General features: G+C 41.5%; 1 protein-coding gene and 1 long non-coding RNA gene across 2 annotated transcripts in view; one reads left to right on the plus strand and one right to left on the minus strand.

The window, feature by feature from the left end:
- Nucleotides 1–5337, plus strand: part of LOC122554199 — a 19058-nt gene extending 13721 nt beyond the window's left edge. The window contains exons 2-3 of the long non-coding RNA XR_006312926.1: nucleotides 1501–1585; nucleotides 4482–5337. This is a non-coding gene — a long non-coding RNA (uncharacterized LOC122554199). The remainder of the gene's footprint in view (nucleotides 1–1500; nucleotides 1586–4481) is intronic.
- The window catches only part of f3a (coagulation factor IIIa), a 22752-nt gene continuing 1958 nt past the window's right edge, over nucleotides 3500–24293 (minus strand). Inside the window, exons 3-6 of the mRNA XM_043698848.1 lie at nucleotides 9976–10166; nucleotides 6266–6447; nucleotides 6016–6160; nucleotides 3500–4177 (exon numbers count right to left, since the gene is read on the minus strand). Coding sequence (XP_043554783.1) covers nucleotides 4032–4177; nucleotides 6016–6160; nucleotides 6266–6447; nucleotides 9976–10166 — 664 coding nt within the window. The 3' untranslated portion in view covers nucleotides 3500–4031. The remainder of the gene's footprint in view (nucleotides 4178–6015; nucleotides 6161–6265; nucleotides 6448–9975; nucleotides 10167–24293) is intronic.

Genomic DNA, 24293 nt, shown 5'->3' on the forward strand with positions numbered 1-24293 from the left:
AGGCAGCACCCGAGGAGCAGGAGAATTGATAAGGGCATAAGCTCTTCATCAGAAATATATGTGGGGGGGAGGATGTTGGGAGTGTTGGGGGGGAGGTAACTGGGAAGGCGATAGTTGGATGAAGGTGGAGGGGGTGATGGTGATAGGTTGGAGAGGAGGGTGGAGTGGATAGGTGGGAAGGAAGATGGACAGGTAGTACAGGTCAAGTGGGCCTGTTGGAGGGTTGGATCTGGGTTGATGTGGGGGAGTGGAGATGAGGAAACTGGTGAAATTGACATTGATTCCATGTGGTTGGAGGGTCCCAAGGCAGAAGATGAGGCATTCTTCCTCCAGGCAACGGGTGGCTTGGATTTGGTGGTGGAAGACGCCCAGGATTTGCATGTCCTTGATGGAGTGGGAGAGGAAGTTGAAATGGTAATTGAACTAGGATATGGTCCATTGCTTCCAAAATAATGCATTTGATGAGCATCCCATGAAATTTGCTAAACAATACACATCAAGTATGCTATCCACATGTGGAACCCGTATACTGCATATTTATCCATAAGATACCTAAAGAGTTAGTCTTTTAGGTGTCAAATGTCTGATATTCCTTACTCTGATAAATGTCCCTATTTGGCAGGAGGGTAGAATGTGCTCCTGTCATGGAAGAACAATTTTGTTATTTATTGTGGGATCTGAGTAGCATTGGCAAAACCAGCATTTACTGCCCACAGCTAACTGCTTTGTGCATGAGTTAGCTCCCCCCATGAAGCTCTGCAGTTCCTATGGTGTAAGTACCCACAGGGCTGGTTTGGAGGAAGTTGCAACATTTTGACCCAATGCCAATGAAGGAATGATGATATAGCTCCAAGTCTGGTGAATGTGGCAGCAGTGCAGAGCTGTGATCTGATCTGATCAGATCAGCATCTTGCTAATGGACTGGTTAGACTAAGGAACCTTTATTTTCGTGGCCTTGCATATGCCAAGTTGCTGGGACCTTTGTGGAATCTAGGACATTTTGGAAGATCAGAGACAACGTATCCACTGTCTCTGCTGCCATTTCTTTTAAGACCCATGGACCCAAGGATCATGTCCAGGGGCCTTGTCAAGCTAACAGGGAGGTAATGACTTAATGATATTATAGCTGGATTGTTAACCTAGAGACCCAGATAATGTTCTGGGGACCCAGGTTCGATTCCTGCCATGGCAGATGGTAGAATTTGAATTCAATTTTAAAAATCTGGAATTATGAGTCGAATGATGGCCATGAATCCATTTTCGATTGTTGGAAAACCCTACCTGGTTCACTAATGCCCTTTAGGTCTGGTCTACATGTGACTCCAGACCCACAGCAATGTGGTTGACACTTTTCTGTCCTCTGGGCAATTAGGGATGGGCAATAAATGCTGGCCCAGCCAATGACACCTTGATCCCATGAATGAATAAAAAACAGGCCAATGTCTGAACAATGCTTTTTCTCTTGTGATACTGATTGACTAGTTGAACCTCTCCTTCAAGGCATGTAAAGGATGACCACCCACGGCACCGGGCAAATATGCAGAAGATACCACAACCCTGATGTCCTCCAGAATTGAGGAAAAAGGTAAAATCTTCCCAGCCCTTGAGCAGAGGTTGAGAGATTATGGCAAGAGTGAGAGAAATGCAATTTTCAACATCAAGAGAAAAAATCCAGTTTTGCTTGTTCAAGTTTCAATGGCTAGCAAAGAATCTCACTGCTAAATGGTGAGGACTCTATCTCCACTTCATTCTGATCTTATCCTGCCTCATTCCTGTGCAGACTGCTACTCTCCCTGGTGCCAGTGAGAAACTTGAAGGAACTAAGTCCTGTCTTGAAAGTCTGAGTGGTTATCTGCTGCAGCTTGCTTGTGTCTTCTTCAGGCCATGACTACACCACATGGCCTTCTTCATGGGCAGTGACTACTCCCACAGACACCAACATTGACAGAACACCAGGCCCACTGCATCATTATGGCCAATCTTGGACTCATGGTGCAGCACTTCACACTGCAGTTATGAGCTCAACACCTGCCATTGTTCCTATCAGGCACAGACACATCTCCTGAATATGTACAGGTACATCTCAGGGCTCCTTCAATGGCAAGAAAGCAACTTCTCTCCTTGCTTTTACTTGGGAGCACATAATAGCTCTGTCTTGAGATGTTTGCCAGTTCTGACCAGTCAAGGGGTGGATGTGTTGATGCACATCAATGTCACACCTACAGCATGTGTTACGTGGCAAATACACTGCAACCATATGTCCATGTCAGATTCTAAGGAGAATAGTCCTCAGCCAAGTTAGGAGATTTGTGACCACTCAGCGGGTGCTGCCACATTCAATCAAGGACATTATCCAATCTCAGTCTGTCAGTCCTGCCATACCCAGCCAGGTCAGGGATTACACTCACGGCATCCAAGATGTTGTGGAAACATTAGCCTGAGGAATGGGCCAGTTTTTCCTGCAAGGGGACGCAGATAGGGGTTGAGCATAATGAAAGTGGACATAACCGCTGTTAGTGGTAGCACATCCCAGTTAGTGAACAGGAAGTACAGAAGACAGGAAAGGATAAACATTTGGGAGGATTGTGGGGTTGGGCAAGACCCATTGAGGGAAGGTGCTGCTGCATGGAACAGTGAGTCTGGTAAACCATGAAGCTTACTGGGGAGGGTTGGGCACAGTGACAGAGTTAAAGTGTGAAGTAGAAAGGAGCAAGTCGTGGCTCTCACCCTTGCAGGATGCAGAAGGACATTGACGCTGATGGAGATGAAAGTCTCTCAACACACCCCACTTTGCTTCTTATGCCATTTGCAGAGTCAGGTCACAGTTCAGAAAATCAATGCTCGACACACAAAACAACCACCTAACATCCAATCCATTCCTCATCTTGCATCATTTAAACTGGTGTCATCCTCAAATCTCTCAAACTAGGATCATTTCTCAATCAGCATGCAATCCAATTACTTTTTTTTTAGGTTCTTTCAGGGCACCTTAAGTCTATGTTGCTGCAAAGCATGGGTGACTCCAGGATCTTGACTTGTCTGAATAGCTGTGGTCCTTCAATGTAGGACTAAGCTTACCACTGCACTTTATAGGAGTAAGGTGCGACCAAAATTGGCCACAAAGTTCTTCTTTTGTAACAAAGACTGTTTTGCTTCCTATTAAAAAAGCAGTAACAACTGGCAAATGAGACTAGATTAGGTTAGGATATCTGGTCAGCATGGGCAAGTTGGACTGATAGAGATGTACAGCACGGAAACAGACCCATGATTCCAAGACTCTATATAATACTGAACCGGTGAAAGACAGAAACACCAAAAGGTGAAGTAGAAGAAAAATTGGCAGCAACAGGGAATGGAAAAAATAAGATGATATTATAAACATTGATGTGTATGTGGTGTTAAGTTACAGCTACAGTAGTACTCCAGTTTCTGAAAGGACACAGCAAGTGGATCACAGAGAAAACTCTGCAAACTTCCCACATAATAAAGCGATACACAATTTTTAAAAGTGTTTTATTTGCACCCAACCACCATCACTTATTAAGTACTGTCAGTTATTTCTATTAAAAATATTTAAAACACATTAAAAAAAGATATATTCCCCTTTGATAGACCAACAAGAAAATTCCAAACACCCAATATACAAAAGATTCCTCAAGGTGCACTTCAGTCAAAGAAAAATAGTTAAGATTTAGTCATTAAATAAATAGAATAAATTTATAACACCCATACTTGCACAATATTTCAGTACATCCTTTAAAAATTGATAAGAGTTAAAAAGATATGAAATTGCCATATCAATCAATAAGTCAGAATTATTTTTGCAATTAGTGCCTCAGAAATCAAAGTTTCTTGCTTGCTTGGTACATCGATAAATGTTTCATAGAAACAAAATATTTCTTTTCACCATAAATCTGTGAATGGTCAGTTATGTCTGTGAGGTACACTTTCACAAGAGTCATAATCTTACAAAACTCTTACAAAAAGCCAACCAGCAGCTGGTGACAGGAGTGATTGCCCATTTCCTTGAATTATGCCGACATCGTCTTCAGAGGGTTTGTTTCCGCACTGTTGTGAACAGCCTTACGTCTGCACAAACACACTGTCACTCCAATGATAATACTGATGACCAGTAGTGCTCCTACTGCTATTAAAGCATAGAAGCCAAGCCCATACTCTAAAATAGGAGCGAAAGGAGAAAAATATGATGAGGAAGAGGCTGAAACTGTATATAACATAAATCAAACATTATTACAAACTGCTGGAAATGCACAAGAAACCCATCAGTGAGCACAGGAAGTTAACGTTTCAGGAAATAAGTTGGATTTGTTCTAATGAAAGGTCTCCACCAACAACATTAACCTGCCCTCCTCTTCTGATGCTGCTGCACTTGTTGCAATGCTTATGGTTTTATTGCATAAATTAAGGGATTACTTTGGAAACTGGTACAATGAATATTCTATCATCTCTTTTTCTTCCAGGTGGCAGAGATTGCCGGCTTGGTAGGTGTTGACAGAAGAGCCTTCGAGAATTACTGCAGTGCATCTTGTAGTTGGTCCACACTGTGCAGCAGGGGTGAAGGGAGTACGTGAATGTGGAAAGTAGCAGACGACAATCAAGCAGGCTTCTCTGAGCCTCTTGCGCACTGTTTGAACTGCACTCATCCAGGCAAGTGGAGAGTTTGCCATCACACTCCTGACTTGCACCTTGCAGATGGGTGGACAGGCTTTAGGGAGTCACAACAAACCTTCAATAGAATTATGAATGGTTCATAGTTTTAGTCTGTACTTGGCAGATGCATCAATCTGTATCACTACAAAATCTACAAGACTAGTATGAGCTTGTATTTATAGAATAATACAACCCAGGAGGACACCTCTTGGTCTATTCTACCTACTCTGCTGCAGTAATCCAATTCTACTCTCCTGCTCTTCCCCTGTCAAACTTTGTAATTTATTTCCTCCATAGATATTTATCAGACTCACTTTTGAAGTTCACTGTTGAATTTGCTTCCATGGCTCTGTCAGACGGTTCACAATAACTCACTGTGTAAAAGAGAGAGAGCTTTCTTCATGTCACTTTGGTTCCTTCACCAAGTACTTTAAATCTGAGAGCTCTGGTTATTGACTATTCAGCTACTGGGAACAATTTCTCCTTACTTACTGTCTCAAAACAGTCCAGGATTTTAACACCTTTATCAAATTCCTGCTTAAATTTCTCCATTCTAGCAATGTCCCTGTCTATTTTAATTTGTTCATGAGATGTGGGTAATACTGGCTTGGTCTCTATGTACTGCCATCCCAGAGGGCAGTTATTGTTCAACAGAGGTGTGGAGTCACATATAGGCCAGACCAGGTAAGGAAGGCAAATATCCTTCTCTCAAGGACATTTATGAATCAAATGATTTTCTTTTTTTAAAAAACCATTCACAGTGGTCACCATCAGGCTATGTTTTAATCCAGACTTTTACTTACAATGTTGGGATTCAAACTCATGTCCCTAGAATATCAGGCTGGTGTCTGCATTAAAAGACCAATGAAAGTAGCTCTATGCCATTGCCCTCCATTTTCTCCAATCTCGTCACATATTCTGGTGGGGAGATTACTAAAAAATTTCTTGTTCACTAGATTCATTGAGGGGTTTTCCACATTTTTAAGAGCTTTTAAAATGAATGAAATTTGCAAGATACCGTGAGTCCCCTGGTCAAGGGTTACCTAGATTATTTTTCTTTAAAACACAAAGAAGAGAGTTCTCTGGATAAGCATCAACAATAGTAAAAGCAGAAAGTGCTGTAGAAAGTAAGTCTGGCAGCATTTGTGGAGACAGAAACTCAGAGTTCATGTTTCAAGTCCAATAAAGATGTCTCTCTCTACTAACGCTCTTTCTGCTTTTGTTTCCAGCATCTCCAAATGATGCTTTCAAATCAGCAATTTCACTTCCTTAGATACAGAGTGTACTTGAAGGATGTGGTCCCTAATAAACTTGGACTACTGTTTCAAATATAAAAGTGCTTACCTGGTGTTTTAAGATCTGTACATTTGCTTTGAGATTTTGGGCCATTTTTAAATGGAGATGTAATGTGGATTTGAACAGAAAAGCAGTAATTGATTCCCTTGTCAATCTTAATTAGTATTGTTTGATTGTTGTTAGTTTGAGTTTTCTGTAGAAACAAAGTTATTTAAAAATTACTATTTTTAATCAGGAATGCATTCAGCGAGGATTATCTAAATAGAAAATACAAATTTGCCACAATGATTGAACAAACCTGACCACTTGTGCCATCTTTCCAGTAAAACACCTTGTACTTGAGATTTGTCCCATAGATATCACGCAGTGCTTTTGAAGTCTTATTAGGAAACTTGATGCCAGTAAGTGGATCTTCTATTAACACTTTGACCTCATCTTTACTTTTTTTAAAAATTTGAAAACTTGCTTCTCCAATGTCAGCTAGAATATTTAAAAAAAATCAGCATATTAAACAAACATATACAATATCTAGCAAAAATATTCTTTGATTGCTTTTACTCTGCAACATAACGGGGAGAAAGTGAGGACTGCAGATGCTGGAAATCAGACTCGAAGAGTGTGGCACTGGAAAAGCACAGCCAGTCAGGCAGCATCCGAGAAACAGGAGAGTCAACATTTTAGGCGTAAGCTCTTCTTCAGGAAACGTTATCTAACAGTCCAATTTGTTAGCCTGCATTGAGCAGTTATCAGTGAAAGGACAGTGTTAGCCAGTAACCTCAAAAGGAACCAGCCTACAGTGATTTAACCAGATCTAGAACAATCCTTTTGCTTATTCTGACATGACTCTGAATCTGGTGCTATTAATGAGAACACAGTGGAATTCAGTAATGAGATTAGATTCCTTACAGTGTGGAAACAGTCCACACCGACTCTCAGAAGAGTAACCCACCCAGACCCATTTCCCTTTGACTAATGCACCTAACACGATGAGTAATTTAGCATGGCCAATTTACCTAACCTACACATCTTTGGACTGTGGGAGGAAACCGGAGCACCCAGAGGAAACCCATGTAGACATGGGGAGAACATGCAAACTCCACACAGACAGTCTCCCAAGGCTGGAATTGAACCTGGGACCCTGGTGCTGTGAGGCAGCAGTGCTAGCCACTGAGCCACTGTGCCACCTTTTTAAAGAAGAATGAGGAGTGGATATTGCAAACATGTACATTGATATTTCCCTTTGAAAAATACTGTGGAACACACATGTAATGGTGACGGCATCAAATTGACTGAGCAGCCAATCCGATTGAAGAATTCTTGCAAACAGCAAAACCGGAAGTACAAAGCATGTATTATAATTAAACTCGTGATTTACTAAATGCAAACATGAAAATTAGGCAATGCACATGACATTTAAGGTAAAGGATATGATTTTTATAAAACTGTCGTAATTTTAGGAATGATGAAGGGATAAGAATGACGCTCCATCTTTTTAAAATTACTTTTTCAGGGACAGTGGTTCTTGAGCAGCATTCACACTTTGGTATACTCAATGCTAACTCTCCCGACAAAGCTTAACTTGTTCAATTCTTTTATAGCTGGAAATGTGTTGCTGGAAAGGCGCAGCAGGTCAGGCAGCATCCAGGGAACAGGAGAATCGACGTTTCGGAGACACTGCTGCGCCTTTCCAGCAACACATTTCCAGCTCTGATCTCCAGCATCTGCAGACCTCACTTTCTCCTCAATTCTTTTATATACCAGAATTAAGTGTAAAAGATTGAAGCTCATATAAAATGACAGATACTAACTGTTGACTGCATCAGCATACCCTGCAGAGGGAGCAGGCCTTCACTGACAAATACTACTGAGTCCTACATTCAGTTGTACTTGTGCAACGCTAGACATTGCTGCCAGTTACAACAGGCACTATATTGATCATTACAAATGCAAATTCTGGTATCAATGGGTGTAATGCGGGGAACACTTTGACTACATTTTGACTATGTGAGTTTGCAAATGAAATAATCCTCCGCTGCAAGGTTAACCAGCTTTCCTTCCCTAAAGGATATTAGTGAGCTGGATGGGTTTTTTCTGATAATGATTTCAATGTCATCATTCGATTCTTAATTACACCTTTGTTCTATTGACTTCAAATTCTACCATCTGCCATGGTGGGATTCTAACCTGGGTACCAGAACATTAGCTACGTTTCTAGATTAATACTCTTTGATAATACCAATAGGCCACTGCCTCCTCACAATCTGGGGTGTTTGTCCATAGCTCCGCACAAATGGCAGGACTGATAATGGGATAGTTAGGTAGGCTTACAATTCTGTCAGTTTTGGCATAGATTAGAAGAGCAGGGAGGTGATGTTGGAGCTGGACAGAACTTTGGTCAGGCCATAGCTGGAGTACCGTGTGTAGTCTGGTCCCTGTGCTGCAGGAAGGATGTGATTGCATTGATGAGGTTGTAAAGGAGAATCACCAGGATGTTGCCTGGGATGGAACATTTCTGCTTTGAAGAGAGACTGGATAAGGTTAGGTTGTTTTCTTTAGAGCAGAGAAATTTGAGGGGGGACCTGATAGAGTTGTATAAGATTATGAGGGGCAAGGACCGAGTGAATAGAAAGTAGCTGTTTCCCTTAGTTCAAAAGTCAATACAAAGAGACATAATTTTAAAGTGAAAGGCAGGATGAGGGCGGCACAGTGGTTAGCACTGCTACCTCATAGTGCCAGAGACCTAGGTTTCATTCCAGATTCAGGGGGACAGCCTGTGTGGAGTTTACAAATTTCCCAGTGTCTGCGTAGGTTTCCTCCCACATTCCAAAGATGTGCAGGTCAGGTGAATTGGCCATGCTAAATTGCCCATAGTGTTCAGGGATGTGTAGGTGAAGATGCATTAGTCAGGGCTAAGTGTTGAGTAATAGGGGAATAGGTCTGGGTGGGATACTCTTCAGAGGGTTGCTGGGCCAAAGGGCCTGTTCCACACTGTAGGGATTCTATTCTGTGATCTATGTTTAGAGGGAATTGGAGGAAAACCATTTTCACCCTGAGGTTGGTGGAGATAGTTGCCTGGGAAAGTAGCTGAGCCAGGAAACCTCACAATCTTTAACAGGTACTTGGATGAGTACTTGATGTTTACTAATATTCAAACCCAGTGGTCTGTTGTGGGAAAAGGGATGAGTGCAGATAGGAGTATATTTTTGGCAGTACAGACTGGATGGGAACATGTTAAATGCAGGAGCAAAGGAGATAGGTACGTCAGTATTTATACAGAAAATAGACTTTTCTGATTCATCCCTTCATCATAAATATTGCCTTTTCTCTTTGGAGCTTGTGAAACACCTGTTGTATGCTTCCAGCAACATTCTGTTTCAGTGAGAAAGAGGGTAGATCCCAGTTAATGGTACGTTATTCCCACACTCTCCCACCATTCAACCTCTACTAGTTCTCTCAAAGCTCTGCTGGTCAAATCTTGCATCACTAGCCATTTCTCCATGCTCTCTGATCCACCCTGTCTCCTGGTCTGGCAATGTCTCAATTCTGACCTTCTCACACCTGTTTCATGTCCCTCCCTGGGACCCATTTCTCCCCATCTCTTTCACATCCTCAAGATTTAGAACCGCACTTCTCCATCCTCCAGAATCTTTGTACTGCTCCAACTCTGGCCTCTTATGCATCTTCAGCTTGAATCGCTGTCGCACGGGTCACCATGCCTTTAGCTATCTTAGCTTTAGGCTCTGGAATCTCCTCCTTAAACTCCATTGACTCCCTGTCCTCTTTATGTCCCGCCTTAAAAATGACTTCAAGATCTCAACCGACCTGCTGGTCTGCTTTCCTAATTTCCTTTTAGGTGGCACAGTCAAACATTGTCTGATAAAGCTCCTGTGAAACATCCTGGAACATTTTACTATCTTCAAGTCACGACAAAAGAACATGTTATACCAACTGCTGTAAACTCCGTAATACAGGCTGCCCCATGGTGCAGGAATAATCAGTGACACTTACTGTCCTTTAAGGGTTGGAAGGGGGAGGATGTGACCGCAGGTGGCTCATTGATTTCCTCTGTGAATTCTGCACTGTAGGTCTCCACTTCAGCAAAATAGGTCTCCGTTACATTCTGTATCAGGCTGGTCAAATCACAGCTTGTTATTTTTTGCCGGGTACATTCTGACTTCCTATTCCAGTCTGAGTCCCTACTGTTTAAAAAGAAATAAAATCACTTAAAACAAACTTACAATACAGTGGCTTAATGTTCAGAGAAAACATTTTGTTTAGTGTGTGTGTGTAGGGGGCAAGGATTAAGCCACCATTGACGCCAGTTCAGTGATAATACATCTTAACAGACTCTGCACATGGACATCCCATAATGTACACAATAAGTTTCATTTCCAGATTTGTAACACCTTACAAAATGTCACGCCTGCTTTTACAGCAGCAAGCAAGGGAAATGCCATCCTCGCTAAAGCTATTAATTATACCACAGCTGGAATACTGTGAACACGAGAATGGGAGATGGGAGTTAGAAGTTGGGAGAGATGGATGGGATGGGAAATTTGGATCAGAATCAAAGATAATGGTGGAAGGAGGGAATGGAAAAGGAGGAGGAGAGATAAGGGAGGGTTATGGGGTGATTCAGAGATGGGACTCCATCCCCCCTCATTACCAACCCTCCCGATTCTATTGCCCCTCACTCTTCCTGATTCCCTCCTCTCACAACCTGACTCTCCATCACTGAACCTCATTTCAAAAGTGTGCATAGTGCACATGTACATTCAACATGGTGACATAGAGTTTGAATTGGTGCACATGTGTGTCTCTGTATTAACACAAATGAATGTCTCTGGATTAGTGCACACACATGTCTCCACATTACAGCACATGTGTATTTCCAGATGAGCACGTGGAGCTCCAGATTAACGCACGTGCATAGTTGCCCTTAGTTGTGGATGTCAGCAAACACTGCCAACAATTAAATAGTTTACCAAATCCATTCGTTAGGTCTCAGTTTTGGTGGAAAGAGCAACCATATTGCAAAATCTAATCTTAAAAAATTGATCAAAATCTATGGAGCTCCAATAATGAACCGGAGTTTCTCTCATTCACTCAACTGCCATAAGACATAATTATAGGATGCTCTTCAAGGATATGTAATTTGCAAACTGTTCATTTAATGGACAACTTGATTGGTTATTTTTTCTAGTTACTGGAAAAGCACAGCAGGTCAGGCAGCATCAGAGGAGCAGGAGAGTCGAAGTTTCTGATTCCTGATGAAGGGCTTTTGCCCGAAACGTCAACTCTCCTACTCCTCGGATGCTGCCTGACCTACTCTGCTTTTCCAGTACAACTCTCTTCGCCTCTGATCTCCAGCATCTGCAGTCCTCACATTAGCCTGTTTTTATAGGTAGCCATGTAATGGGTTAAGTTATTTCATCTCAGCTATGGAGACGAGAATGGTGCTACGATTGGGCTTCCCACCATCAGTGGTGAAAGGGGCTGTCAGAGGGAAGGAACAAGTGGGGAGTGGAAAAGAGGAAGGAAGAACTTGCCAGAGTACCTACAGCTTGATCACTATCCCACAATCCAAGCTTAACAACATGGGCACATGTGAACCCTCAGGGTGGGACTGGAACAAGTTTTAAATCCGTCAGGTAAGTAGTCAACACCTTGCTGAGCTCAGATATTTGGAGGAGGTACCAGTGAGCTATTGGCTCCTGTCAAATCCTTGAGCATCATGCCTCAAAGCAACTTCCAGCAGTTCAGAAGTTCAAAGACTACCTGAGATAAATTGGTACACTTTGAGTTTATAAAATGGATAGCCCTCATCAAATTTAAAAAATTTAAATGGAATGTGAATGTTGCTGACAAGGCTAGCAATTGTTGTCCATCCCTAACTGCCCTTGAACTGAGTGGTTTGCTGGGTTATTTCAGAGGGCAGTTAAACAGCCAATCACATTGCTGGGGGTCTGGAGTCACATGCAGGTCAGACCAGGACCGAGCAGCTAAAACATGGTGTAGTAATGACCTAGTAGTATCATCGCTGGATTGTTAATTCAGAGACCCAGACAATGTTCTGGGGACCTGGGTGTAAATCCTATCATGGTAGATGGTGGCATTTGAATTTAATTTTTTTTAAAATTAGAATTAAGGTTCTAATGACCATGAATCCATTACTGATTGTCGGAAAAACTCATCTGGTTCACTGATGTCCTTGGGGGAAGAAGCTGCCATCCTTATCTGGTCTGGCCTACATGGGACTCCAGACCCATAAGCAATGTGGTTGACTCTTAACTGCCCCCTGCGCAATTAGGGTTGGACAATAAATACTGACCTAGCCAGCAATGCCCTCATCCTGTCAATGAATAATAAAAAAAGATTTGTGAACCAATTGTGATTTTCTGCCAATTGATGGTAGTCCCAGTGCACTCCCCATAGACTGTGAAGCTATGTTTCAATGTCAGATTGATTCACTGAATGTAAATGCTACTCCCTGTAGTGGTTTGATTTGAACCTACACCCAGAGCATTATTAATCGAGTGATGTTACCATTTCACCACTACCTCCCCTTTAGTAACGCCATTTGGATATTCGGGGAAAAAGTGCTTTAAATTTTCTTTCAGCCCAGCTCAAATCAGAGATGGGAGGGTGTTTTCTTTTTCAACTCTCAATACTGTATAGGTTTTAACAAATCATCCCAGACTATTTGCTAATATTTCAGATATATCCTGTTACCAGAAGCAGTGAGTGAAATAAATTGCTTGTTCACATTCCCATAGCACCACAAATGAAATATTGCCCAAGGCAACAGTTGCTGCTCAACTGCATGAATAAAGAAAACTAGTTACTCTGTTTCTCTTGCCAAAATTTAACCTTATGCATGATCATCTGCATTAAAACGTTGCTGTCAGTCCTGAAGATTAATTATGCTGTGCGTGAAGCATAGCTAAAACACTCCAACTTAGTTCTGCAGTGCAGGCAAAATCATGTGAAGTGAAAATGTTGGGCAGGATTTAATGCTCTTTATATTGCCAGTTCATCAAATCACAAAGCACAAAAGGGGGTCATTTGGGAAATCGTGCCTGAGCCTGTTCCAGTCATCAAAAAGAACTACCAATTGGTTCCACTCCCTTCTTTTTATCACACCAAGCCAGTCATGGAAGTATTTTCTCTTAAGTAGGACTCTATTCACTTCCAAATTGCTTTGACAGCCCTGCTGGCGTGCTTTATAGATTTTAACAACTCACTGAATTAAACCCTCCTCTTTATCTCCCTGCTGGCTTTTTGTTTTGCTGATTATCTTTAATCTGTGACCTTGGTTACTGACGTTTCTCTCACTGCAAAATCACTTACCTGCTCTATGAAGACCCTCGTTAACTTTGAACGCCTCCAATAAAATCAGAAACCAACCACCTCTGTCCTAAGCTTTTCTCCTCTATCTACAGTCATTAAGTACCTTGTTGCTACTGGTGCCATGAACAGTCAGGTTTAAACTTAGCAGAAGGGTGCCTCCTTTACTTTATGTTACAGAATCCCTACAGTGTGGAAGGAGGCCGTTCGGCCCATCCCAACCATCCAAAGAGAATCCCACCCAGAACCACACCCCTGCCCTATAACCCTGCATTTCCCATGGCTAATTCATCTAGCCAGCACATTCCTAAGCAGTATGGTAAATTTAGCATAGCCAATCTACCTAACCTGCACATCCTCGGACACAAACAAAGCGAACTCACGCAGACAATGTGCAAATTCCACACAGACAGTAGTCTGAGGTTACAATAGAACCTGGGTCCCTGGTGCTATAAGACAGCAGTGCTAGCCACTGCGACAACATACTAGGCTGGCTCCCTCTTTATACTGCCAGCAAACCTTGAAGCTTTAGGATTCCGGCAGTGAACAGAGAAAATCTTTCTTATTTAGGACTTAGCAATCTGGTAATATTACCCCAAAATCTTAAAGACAATAATCACATTGTGTATAATACTAGAGTCAAAGGTTGATAGTCACATTGGGTTCAGTGTTCATTTCCAGGAATTTACGTGAAATTCAAAATGCAGCTGCAACTGCACTAATAGTGACAGACTGTGTGAAAATAAAACCAAATACTTTTACTTAACGAATAAAGAAGGAAACAAAAACTGTTCCAGCTCTGAGTTTTTGGTTTATTTATTCATGGGATTGCAGCATTGTTGGCTAGATAACTGAGGTTCTGGATCATTAGTCCAGTGGCACTACTGCCTTCTCTGTCAATATACTTTCATTCTTAATCCATCTTAGATCTGTGTTGAAATCTGTAAAACTATTACTTCAACCTGTTCATTGATTTGGACCATCTGCCATTCACCTTCAGCTGTCACAATATTGGTGAAACTGACACATTTACGTCCTCAGTTTTGCGACCGAAGATCTGTGCCTGGCTTTGTCAGTTATTGTGCGTTCTTCCCAGGAAATAAAGAAATCAAATATTTTCTTTGAACTTGCCAATATGAATATCTATTAAGTCACAAATCTCTATTAAGTCACTGGCTGGTCCAACATTTATTGCCCATCTCTAACTGCCCAGAATGCAGTCTGGAGTCACATGCAGATCAGATCGAGTCAGGATGGCAGATTTCGTTACGGAAAGGACCTTAGATGGATTTTTCTTTACGACAATCAACTATGGCTACATAGTGACTATTAACTTTTAATTGCACATTTTATTGAATTCAAATTCTACCACCTAAACCCATGTCCCTGGAACATCATCCTATGGTTCTGGATTCAAGATTAGAATGGTGCTGGAAAAGCACAGCAGGTCAGGCAGCATCCGAGGAACATGAAAATCGACATTGCGGGGCAGGAGCCCTTCATCAGGAATGAAGGTTCTGGATTGCCAATTACATCACGCATTATATATTTAATTTTCTTCAACTGACATTCAGATAAGGACATGCCTTGCTTCTCAAGCGTGATATTGCTTGAATGTGAAATTGGCTGCCATCAACCTATAAGTTTAGGAAGCTGCAGGGGTGGGGGGGGGGGGGGGTCTGTAGGGTGGTATAGAATACCCATGTCTTGGTCTAAATAGAACAGTCACTTGTAGTTAATGCGATATAATTAATTGTTTATCAGCAACTAGTTATAGGATACATTTATATAATTGCCATTGTTACAGAGACTTTGAGGAGGCCCAGATATTAGATCTCATTCCTTCAAGAATTTTCATTAGAAGTTGCAGCTGTAACAACATAGTGAGTTGGCATGCCCAGGCAGTACTTTTACACAGTGGTGCCTGAAAAATGGTCATAAACAAATCTTCCCACTCTATCCAGGCAACTGTTCTTTTTCCCTGTTCATACAGATTTATGTTTTCCTTCATGAAAGTCAGAAACCTATGTCTAGCTGATGATTTTCTTTCAAACGTACGGGTCCATTGACTGCCATATGATTGAAAAGCCAAGGGGAGAGATTAATCAAGGAGGATTCTAAAACCCTCAAGATCAATTGCAAGTCTATAACTTTGTTTTTGGAGATCTAATCTTCAAAGTCTGTTTGATAAATGACTTCAGCTGCCATTATGTTAACAAACAATTCTGAAATTGGAGCTCTATACCCTAGATATCATCACAACCTTTTATTTGTGTGCAGGACTCTCTTTTGATTCACTAAATCCATACACAAATGCTGAATACACTTGCAGTACATTCCAGGTAGGTTACTTTATTGCAGGTGTTGAATTGTTCAGTTCCAATGGGCTGTGTCACACAGACAGGAATGGAAGTGCACGGACATGAATTTCTTGTGTCAGGACATTGAGTAACTGCTGATTACAGAACAATCGTTTCCATGCATTTCCATGATTTTTGTTGAATCATAAAAGCCATTCTGCCCATCAAGTATGTGCTGTTCTTTTGCAGAAAAATCCTGTTAGTGCAACAGACCACCAGTCCCCACTCCATTCTCCATAGTGTTGCAGTCGGTTCTCCCTCTATGAAGTATGAATCCACTTTCCTTTTTGAAATCCAACACTGAATCAATTTCTACCACTTTCAGACATGGAACTACCAGCTCGAGTTGGGACAGAAAATAGTGTAACTTTGGTTGGTCTGATCTACATTAATGCATTTCTTATTAGTTATAATTATAAAGAATAAATCTTTCCATCAAATAAACTACAATACTGAAGTTTTATGGATTATATACACACACACACTAACATATATCTTCTTTCACAGAAATTTGAAAATAAACAGCTGAAGATATTTTACTTATACTTATTACTGTCACTGTAGCAATAAATTAAGCGAGAACAAAAACAAAATAAAAGCAAAATACACTGTGCACAGCAAATCTTAAACAAGAAAAGCGTTGGAAACATTCAACAGGATTGACAGCATTGTGGACAGAGAAACAGTTAACGTGCCAAACATGTAACTATAATCACTATTCCTTCACTAACACTCGGTCAGAATCCTGGAACTCTCTACCTAAAAGCAGTGTGAGTGTACCTACACCCTAAACACTGCATCAGTTCAAGAATATGGCTCACTATCACCTTCTCAGGAATGGAGTTCTCACAGTATGCTTAGAATTCCTTTCTTACCAAATACTACATGTGACTCGCTGATGGATTTTGCAATGGGAAATAAATCAGATTAATGCTCATCAGCAGTAAACAAGGAAAACAGCAAGGTAAAATAATTATGAAATAGTATTTTTAGCTCTTTGATTGGAAAAGACATCATTAAAAAACAATAATTAACAGGAAGTGTTTCTAATTCAAGCTGGTACCAGCATTAGTGGCAAGGTTAAGCGCGGCGGGGAGATCAAGCTGGTGGTAGAGGAGCCCAGCCCAGTGGAGATTGAGCCCTTTTGGGGATTGTGAGGCCGGCAAAGCTAAGCACTTAAGAAGGACTTTGGATTAGAGTGGTGCTGGAAAAGCACAGCAGGTCAGGCAGCATCCGAGGAGCAGGAAAATCGATGTTTCGGGCAAAAGCCCTTCATCAGGAATGGAGGCAGGGAGAGCTGGAAGGTTGGAACTGGGGTAAGGTGGAGGGAGGGGAAATGAGGAAACTGGTGAAGTCTACATTGATGCCCTGGGGTTGAAATGCTCCAAGATGGAAGATGAGACCTAAGAAGGATTGTAATGTTGAACTTGTTACTTTATTTCTTTGTTTTTCTACTTTATAAGAACTGCAATGTTGAACTTTTAATTTAATTTCTCTTTTCTTCGACTTTGTACTTAAGATTTTACACTGAGGTACCTTTGTACCTAAGATGGCGCCAGGGAATGCCGACACTGCACACCTTTCACTGTACTCCTACATCCCTGTACACATGACAATAACATCTAATTCTAATAAAGTCTAGGAGGGTAACTGCGAATGGAATTGAAATGGATAAAAATGTTTCTAGACAAAGAAATAGATCAGGAGTGGAAAACATTTCAAATTTTGTTCAATGAAGTTCAGGAGAACTTTATTCCTAAATAAAAATCAAAAATATTGATACATTATGGATAAAGAAATAAAGGTAATGTTGTATGGGTATGTCAAGCTGCATCTGTTGCTGCAACCATGCACTTTAAGGATAGGAAACTACAGGATCTCTATGGTCTGTAGGGTAGAAGATAATCACTTCCTGGCTTAACTTAAAGTGTCTTGTTGCCAACAAGATATCATCAGCCATGCCCTTTAAGTCAACTTTCAATTATCCCTGGGACGTCTGGGTATTTGTTATGAATGTTTGCTTTGAATGCTGCGTACACTGCTGCACAATGTAGTTTTTATTAACTGTTTCACTCACATTGTTTCATTTTATGCTGATCAGATCAAGGAGCAGCCACAGTTAATGAATGTCTTTATTTCTTCAACTTTGTGTGACCATTACTTTCATCTCCTCACTGTTATCTTCAGGCTCGTTATTGTCACTGGAACATTAGCCTGGCTCTAGCCCTCATTTTCCTGGTTTAAAGTTAAAAATCACACAACAGCAGGTTATAATCCAACAGGTTTAACTGGTTTAAAGTCTGTGCCACAGCCTGAATGTATACTTTCCATGAGGTGTAAGATACTTTCCTAACTGAGTACAATGTTATTTAATGGGAGGCCTTTATCTCACACCAGGATTTCAGTCTTGCATTCATCTTTCTGATCTGTTTATTCTCATGGCAATTAACACATGGTTCACTGGACTCCAGAGGTTAACAGCCATGAAAAACATTTTCCTCAGCTGCAACATTCATGTAGAACTCTGAGCTCAAAAACTGCTTGAATTTATGTAAAACTCTGGTATCTCACTTTTTAGATTAGAATCAATCTAAACATCATGGCATAGACAGAGAACACAGGGGGCTAACACCTTCAACATATTGTCTAGCTATCACCATTGTTAACAGCTAACCTGAGAATGCAACTTTTTAAAAAAGGTTTTGTGATTTACACATGAAAGAAGTGAACCTATCACTGTATTCTAATAGATGAAAGGCCTAATAGACAATCAATTTTTCAATGTATAATTTCAGTTACATCACACTGTAAATTTTTGCTATACATTCTGTGTTACGATGGAGCCATCCACAATCACCTGATGAAGGAGCGTTGCTCCGAAAGCTAGTGTGCTTCCAATTAAACCTGTTGGACTATAACCTGGTGTTGTGTGATTTTTAATTAAATTTTTGGATGACACCAAAATTGGCAGAGTTGCAGATAGTGGGGAGGATTGTCAAAGGATACCGTGGGATATAGACAGATTTGGGAAGAAAAATAGCAGATGGAGTTTAATCTGGACAAATGCAAGGTGATGAAATGCAAGATCAAATTCAGGTGTGAATTATACAATAAATGGCAGAACCCTTAGGTGCATTGACATAGAGAGGGACCTGGATGTACAGGTCCATAGATCCCTGAAAGTGGCAACACAGGTGGATAAGATGGTTAAGAAGGCATACAGCACGCATGCCTTCATCTGCTGGGGCATTGAATATAACAGTTGGCAAGTTATGTTACTGTTGTACAAAACTTTACTTAGGTCATATTTGGAATATTGTGTACAGTTCTGATTGCCATGCTCCAGAAGGCCATGAATGCTTTGGAGAGGATGCAGAGATGGTTTACCAGGATGTTGCCTGGTCTGGAGGGTTTTTGTTATGAGGGGAGATTGGATAAACTCAGATTGTTTTCACTGGAAAGGTAGATGCTGAGGGGCCACCTGATCGAGGTTTACAAAACTTTGAGAGGCATAGACAGAGTGGATACTGAGAGGCCTTTTCCCAAGGTAGAGAGGTCAACTACAGGAGGGCACAGGTTCAAGGTGAGAGGGGGAAAGTTTAGGGGAGAAGTGCGGGGAAAATGTTTCACACAGAGGATGGTGGGTGCCTGGAATGCACTGCCAGTGAGAGGTGGTGGAAGCAGGCACATTAGCAATGTTTAAGGTGTATCTTGATAGACACACTCTACGGGAGGTGAACGGGAGGATGGAAACCACATATGGGTAATAGTAGCAGGTCTAAATAAAGACTAGGAATCAGCTCAGGGCTGGTGGGCTGAAGGGCCTATTCCTGTGCTGTATTGTATTACAACTTAGCTGTCTCGCTCCTTCCTCTTGGGGCAGTTTCCAGCTCCACAGTGCAAGGTTGGTATCCTGGCATCTCTCTGCAGTCTTCACTCTAACCATTATGAGTACATTGTGCCTGTTGGACAAGTCCAGTACGTGCAGGACCTCCTCTGCTACCTCCTCGGTTCCGCCTTTCCCTGTCCAATATCTGCCCTTCCCGAACCTCTAAAGGCTGCCTGTTCACTGGAGCAAGCTATACAGAAATTTCTTCCCTTACAAGCTGGAGGGCTGCTGACCCACATTCCAACACAAAACGACTGAGCTGCTGTGATTCAAGACAGAGCCATTTCCTCCAGATGTGGCACCAGCTCCCACATATCACAGCCCTGACATACAGCCTATGTCATCATCACGCATCTTTACTCATTTTCTAAATTAGGAGCAATTTATTTCTAGATACCATAAAATCAAATGAGATCAAGATTAATTAGTTTATTATTCATTAGAATTAATTAGCAATTAAGGTTATTAATTGTGCAAAGCCAATCTTAATTAATACAGTTTGAATACTTTTAATAATGGTCTCTATTTTTTCCCCACTTAGCTTTATTCAAGTCACTTAGCTGCTTAGGTCTATTTGTTTCCCTAAAGGATCGTATCATAATTCTTGAGCTAATGGATACATTAAGCATTTATGACCCAGACTCTACTATTCCTCCTGCCGGACTAAGACGTCCTTTTTCAATTTTTTCCAGTCATTTGCCTGATATCAGCTATTGTCCGCTGTCACTTCTCCTGTTAAACTGTTAGTACTGGAGGTTCCTGTTCTCTTCCACTTCTCCTGTTAAACTGGCACCTGATGCCTTTCTCAAACTCATTGAATCATTCTTGCATTGATGGATCAGGTGAGTACCATTGTATGCACATTCCATCTTAGAGAACCAGAGCGATGTAGAAAGCTAACATTTTCCACTGTGTAAACGATCCTGTAACAAAACAGTTCCTACACTCAATGCACAGTCTAACTCTATTACATTATAGAGTCCAAGCAACAACAAGGATATTAGGGCAATTTGCCTGTAGCACACAGTGAGTAAGGAAGTACCATAAATGGAAGTATTTAGGGCAGATTAATGAAGTTGCTACAGCGACATTGGGTGAGCTCAGCAACCACATGATTCAGCGCTACAGCAAATTAACTTCAAGTCCTTTTGTGTATCTGTCATACTGGTGTCGGGAGAAGAGAGACAGTTCAACAAAACAAAGATCCAGAATTCATGTATTAATTCCCAGTTAACTGTACGTCACAAGGAATAATTTGCACTATTGGTGCTAGTGAAATTTGTAAAATTGTGGTTAAAATAGACCTAGGATTCTTAGCAGACTTGATGCTTAACACGACTAACAAGTGCAAAGTAGTAATCAACAAAGTGTTGAACACCATGTTGCAACTGTACAGGACATTGGTTAGGCCACTTTTGAAATACTGCATTTAATTCTGGTCTCCTTGCTATAGGAAGGATGTTGTGAAACTTGAAAGAGTTCAGAAGAGATTCACAAGGATGTTGCCAGGGTTGGAGGGTTTGAGCTATAGGGAGAGGCTGAACAGGGTGGGACTATTTTTCCTGGAATTTTGGAGACTGAGGAGTGACCTTATAGAGATTTATAAAATCATCAGGTGCATTGAGAGGGTGAATACTCAAGATCTCTTTCCCAGGGTACGGGAGTCCAAAACTGGAGGGCATAGGTTTCAGTTGAGAGGGGAAAGGTTTAAAAGGAGCTAAGGGGCAATGTTTTCACGCAGAAGGTGGTTGCCAGGGAGGCTGGGACAACTACAACATTTGAAAGGCATCTAGATATGTATATGAATAGGAAGGGGTTTAGAGGAATATGGGCCAAATATTAGAAAATGGAACTAGATTAATGTAGGATATCTGGTCGGTATGGACGAGTTCGACTGATGGGTCTATTTCTATGCTGTAACATCTCTATGACTCTGTGACGTGGCCAATTAACAGAATACCAGTCATCATCAGTACTATCAAGGCTCAAGTTCATATACATTTTTGGACCGCTAATTCTGACTGCCAACAAACCAGGCACTGAACTACAATGCAGATAAAAGCCAAGAGCTGATGAGTAGCATCACAGATGTGAACTAGTAGGAAGCATTTATGAAGAAAGGAGAAGGGGTGCTTATACAAGAGTCAAAGGTAAGAAAAAGGTAATACTATTTTTGAGGAAGGAAACAGATTCAAACCAGTAACAAAAAACATAAAGGACTGATAGAAGGAAGTTTTTCCTCACACACAAGAACCAAGTTTCAAGATCAGGAGGTGGAGGCAGAGAAATCTGGGCATCCTTTAAGAAACAATTATACACTGATGGGGTGGTAAATGTCACCTTTCTGGATGGATGAATCAAATTCACCCAGTGGCCTGAGGTTGTGAAACAATAGGTGTAAATGATACCTGTTCAGACATGCACTTCAGATCCTTTGATATTTCTGCTGAAACCAATTGTTGCTGGTTACCTGAGCTTGTTCGCAATGATATAAGTTCCCATACCAGCAGCAATAATATTGGGGCAGTTTCCCATAAGCGTTACTAACACTGTTATGGAAATACTCAGGGTAGGTTAGTTAAACTGAAAGTGGCTGAGTTCTTCATCTACATGACTCAATGCTACTGTGAATCACCTCAAGTCATTTAGTGCATCTGTCAATCTGGCAATGGGAGAAAAGTAGACAGATCACTGCAACAACAATTTTCAGGTCCGGAGGCCAAAACAAGAGCTGCAAAATATTTCAATCAAGAAATTTTCTGCTTGATGCCTTGTAGGATGACAGAGTGAGGGGTAAGAAAAAGGATACTCACTAATGTTTTCTTGTGGGCAATTAGGGATGGGCCACAATGCTTACGTCCCTAGGATGAATTCAAAAATTACTTTTGCAATTTAAAAACAAACGTTCCAATATTTAATAAAATGGGAATGAGAATTCACACTCAAAGTTAACTTTTAGTGCCTGCAAGGTTGTTTAGCAATAATGGAAATGGCTATTGGGTCACATATATTGGAATGTACATATCGTGACTTTTTCTAGACAGGTTCAGGGGGTAGTGGTGACTCAAGCACCGTCACTTCACACCGTTCCATGCATTTCAATGTTGGTCTTACAGTGAAATATTAGTGTAAGAAGCTTCCAGGAGAATTAAGCAATGTAGTTACGAACTTCCTGATTTCCATGCTTAACAGTACTTGTGTGGTTACCAAAAGTTGTTGCCTATTACACTCTAATAAGAATTTTCCATCAAATCCAGCCCACAAAATCTGATTATGAATTACAAGCCGCAGTCACCCTCGCGTCATAACATCCTGTTTGTCATGAACAGGAGTAGATTTGCAGAACCAAATGACCTCCGTTGCTTTTATTTAATATGAATGCAATATCTTTATCTGCAGATAGAGGTTATCAGCATCATGATAGCTTGGAAGTTTTATGAAAGACTTCAATGCCAGACTTGGTTGTACAATCATGCAATTAGAGTGCTAAACTCCAGCTAAGCCAGTTTGTGGAATGCAGTCACATGTTAAATTCCAAAACACACTGATTTGCCACTTAAGCCCCTTTGCACTGCTGATGGACCTCAAACCCATGCCAGGTAGTTTTCTTCCAGAAGTTCACAGTGCAACATTTTAGAGTCATAGGGATGTACAGCACGGAAACAGACCCTTCGGTCCAACCCGTCCATGCCAACCAGATATCCCAACAACACAATCTATTCCCACCTGCCAGCACCCGGCTCATATCGCTCCAAACCTTCCTATTCATATATCCATCCAGATGCCTTTTAAATGTTGCAATTGTACAGCCTCGACCACTTCCTCTGGCAGCTCATTCCATACACGTACCACCCTCTGCGTGAAAACGTTACCCCATAGGTCTCTTTTATATTTTTCCCCTCTCACCTTAAATGTATGCCCTCTATTCTGGACTCCCCCACCCCTGGGAAAAGACTTTGTCTATTTATCCTACCCATGCCCCTCATGATCTTATAAGGTCACCCCTCAGCCTCCGACACTCCAGGGAAAACAACCCCAGTCTGTTCAACCCTGGCAACATCATTGTAAATCTTTTCTGAACCCTTTCAAGTTTCACAACATCCTTCCAATAGGAAGGAGACCAGAATTGTACGCAATATTCCAAAAGTGGCCTAACCGATATCCTGTACAGCTGCAATATGACCTCCTAACTCCATTTTACTCGAGATTTGTTTGGGACGTGGAACTGCACTCACTTCAGATTGCTAATATATGTGCAAACATTTGAAAAGAGCCATTATGGTACATCTGATAGCTTTCCCATTATAGTGCTTTCTTGGAGCAGTTTGCTTGCCCCATGTTGTTGGTTCTGGATTAGTGGTGCTGCAAGAGCACAGCAGTTTAGGCAGCATCCGAGGAGCAGTAAAATCGATATTTCGGTCAAAAGCCCTTCATCAGGAATAAAGGCAGAGAGCCTGAAGCGTGGAGAGATAAGCTAGAGGGTGGTGGGGGTAGGGAGAAAATAGCATAGAGTACAATAGGTGAGTGGGGGAGGGGATGAAGGTGATAGGTCAGGGAGGAGGTTGGAGTGGATAGGTGGAAAAGAAGATAGGCAAGTAGGACAAGTCATGGGGACAGTGCCGAGCTGGAAGTTTGGAACTAGGGTGAGGTGGGCGAAGGGAAAATGAGGAAACTGTTGAAGTCCCCATTGATGCCCTGGGGTTGAAGTATTCCGAGGTGGAAGATGAGGC

The sequence above is a fragment of the Chiloscyllium plagiosum genome, chromosome 11 (assembly GCF_004010195.1).
Source record: "Chiloscyllium plagiosum isolate BGI_BamShark_2017 chromosome 11, ASM401019v2, whole genome shotgun sequence".
Taxonomy (NCBI): Eukaryota; Metazoa; Chordata; class Chondrichthyes; order Orectolobiformes; family Hemiscylliidae; genus Chiloscyllium; species Chiloscyllium plagiosum.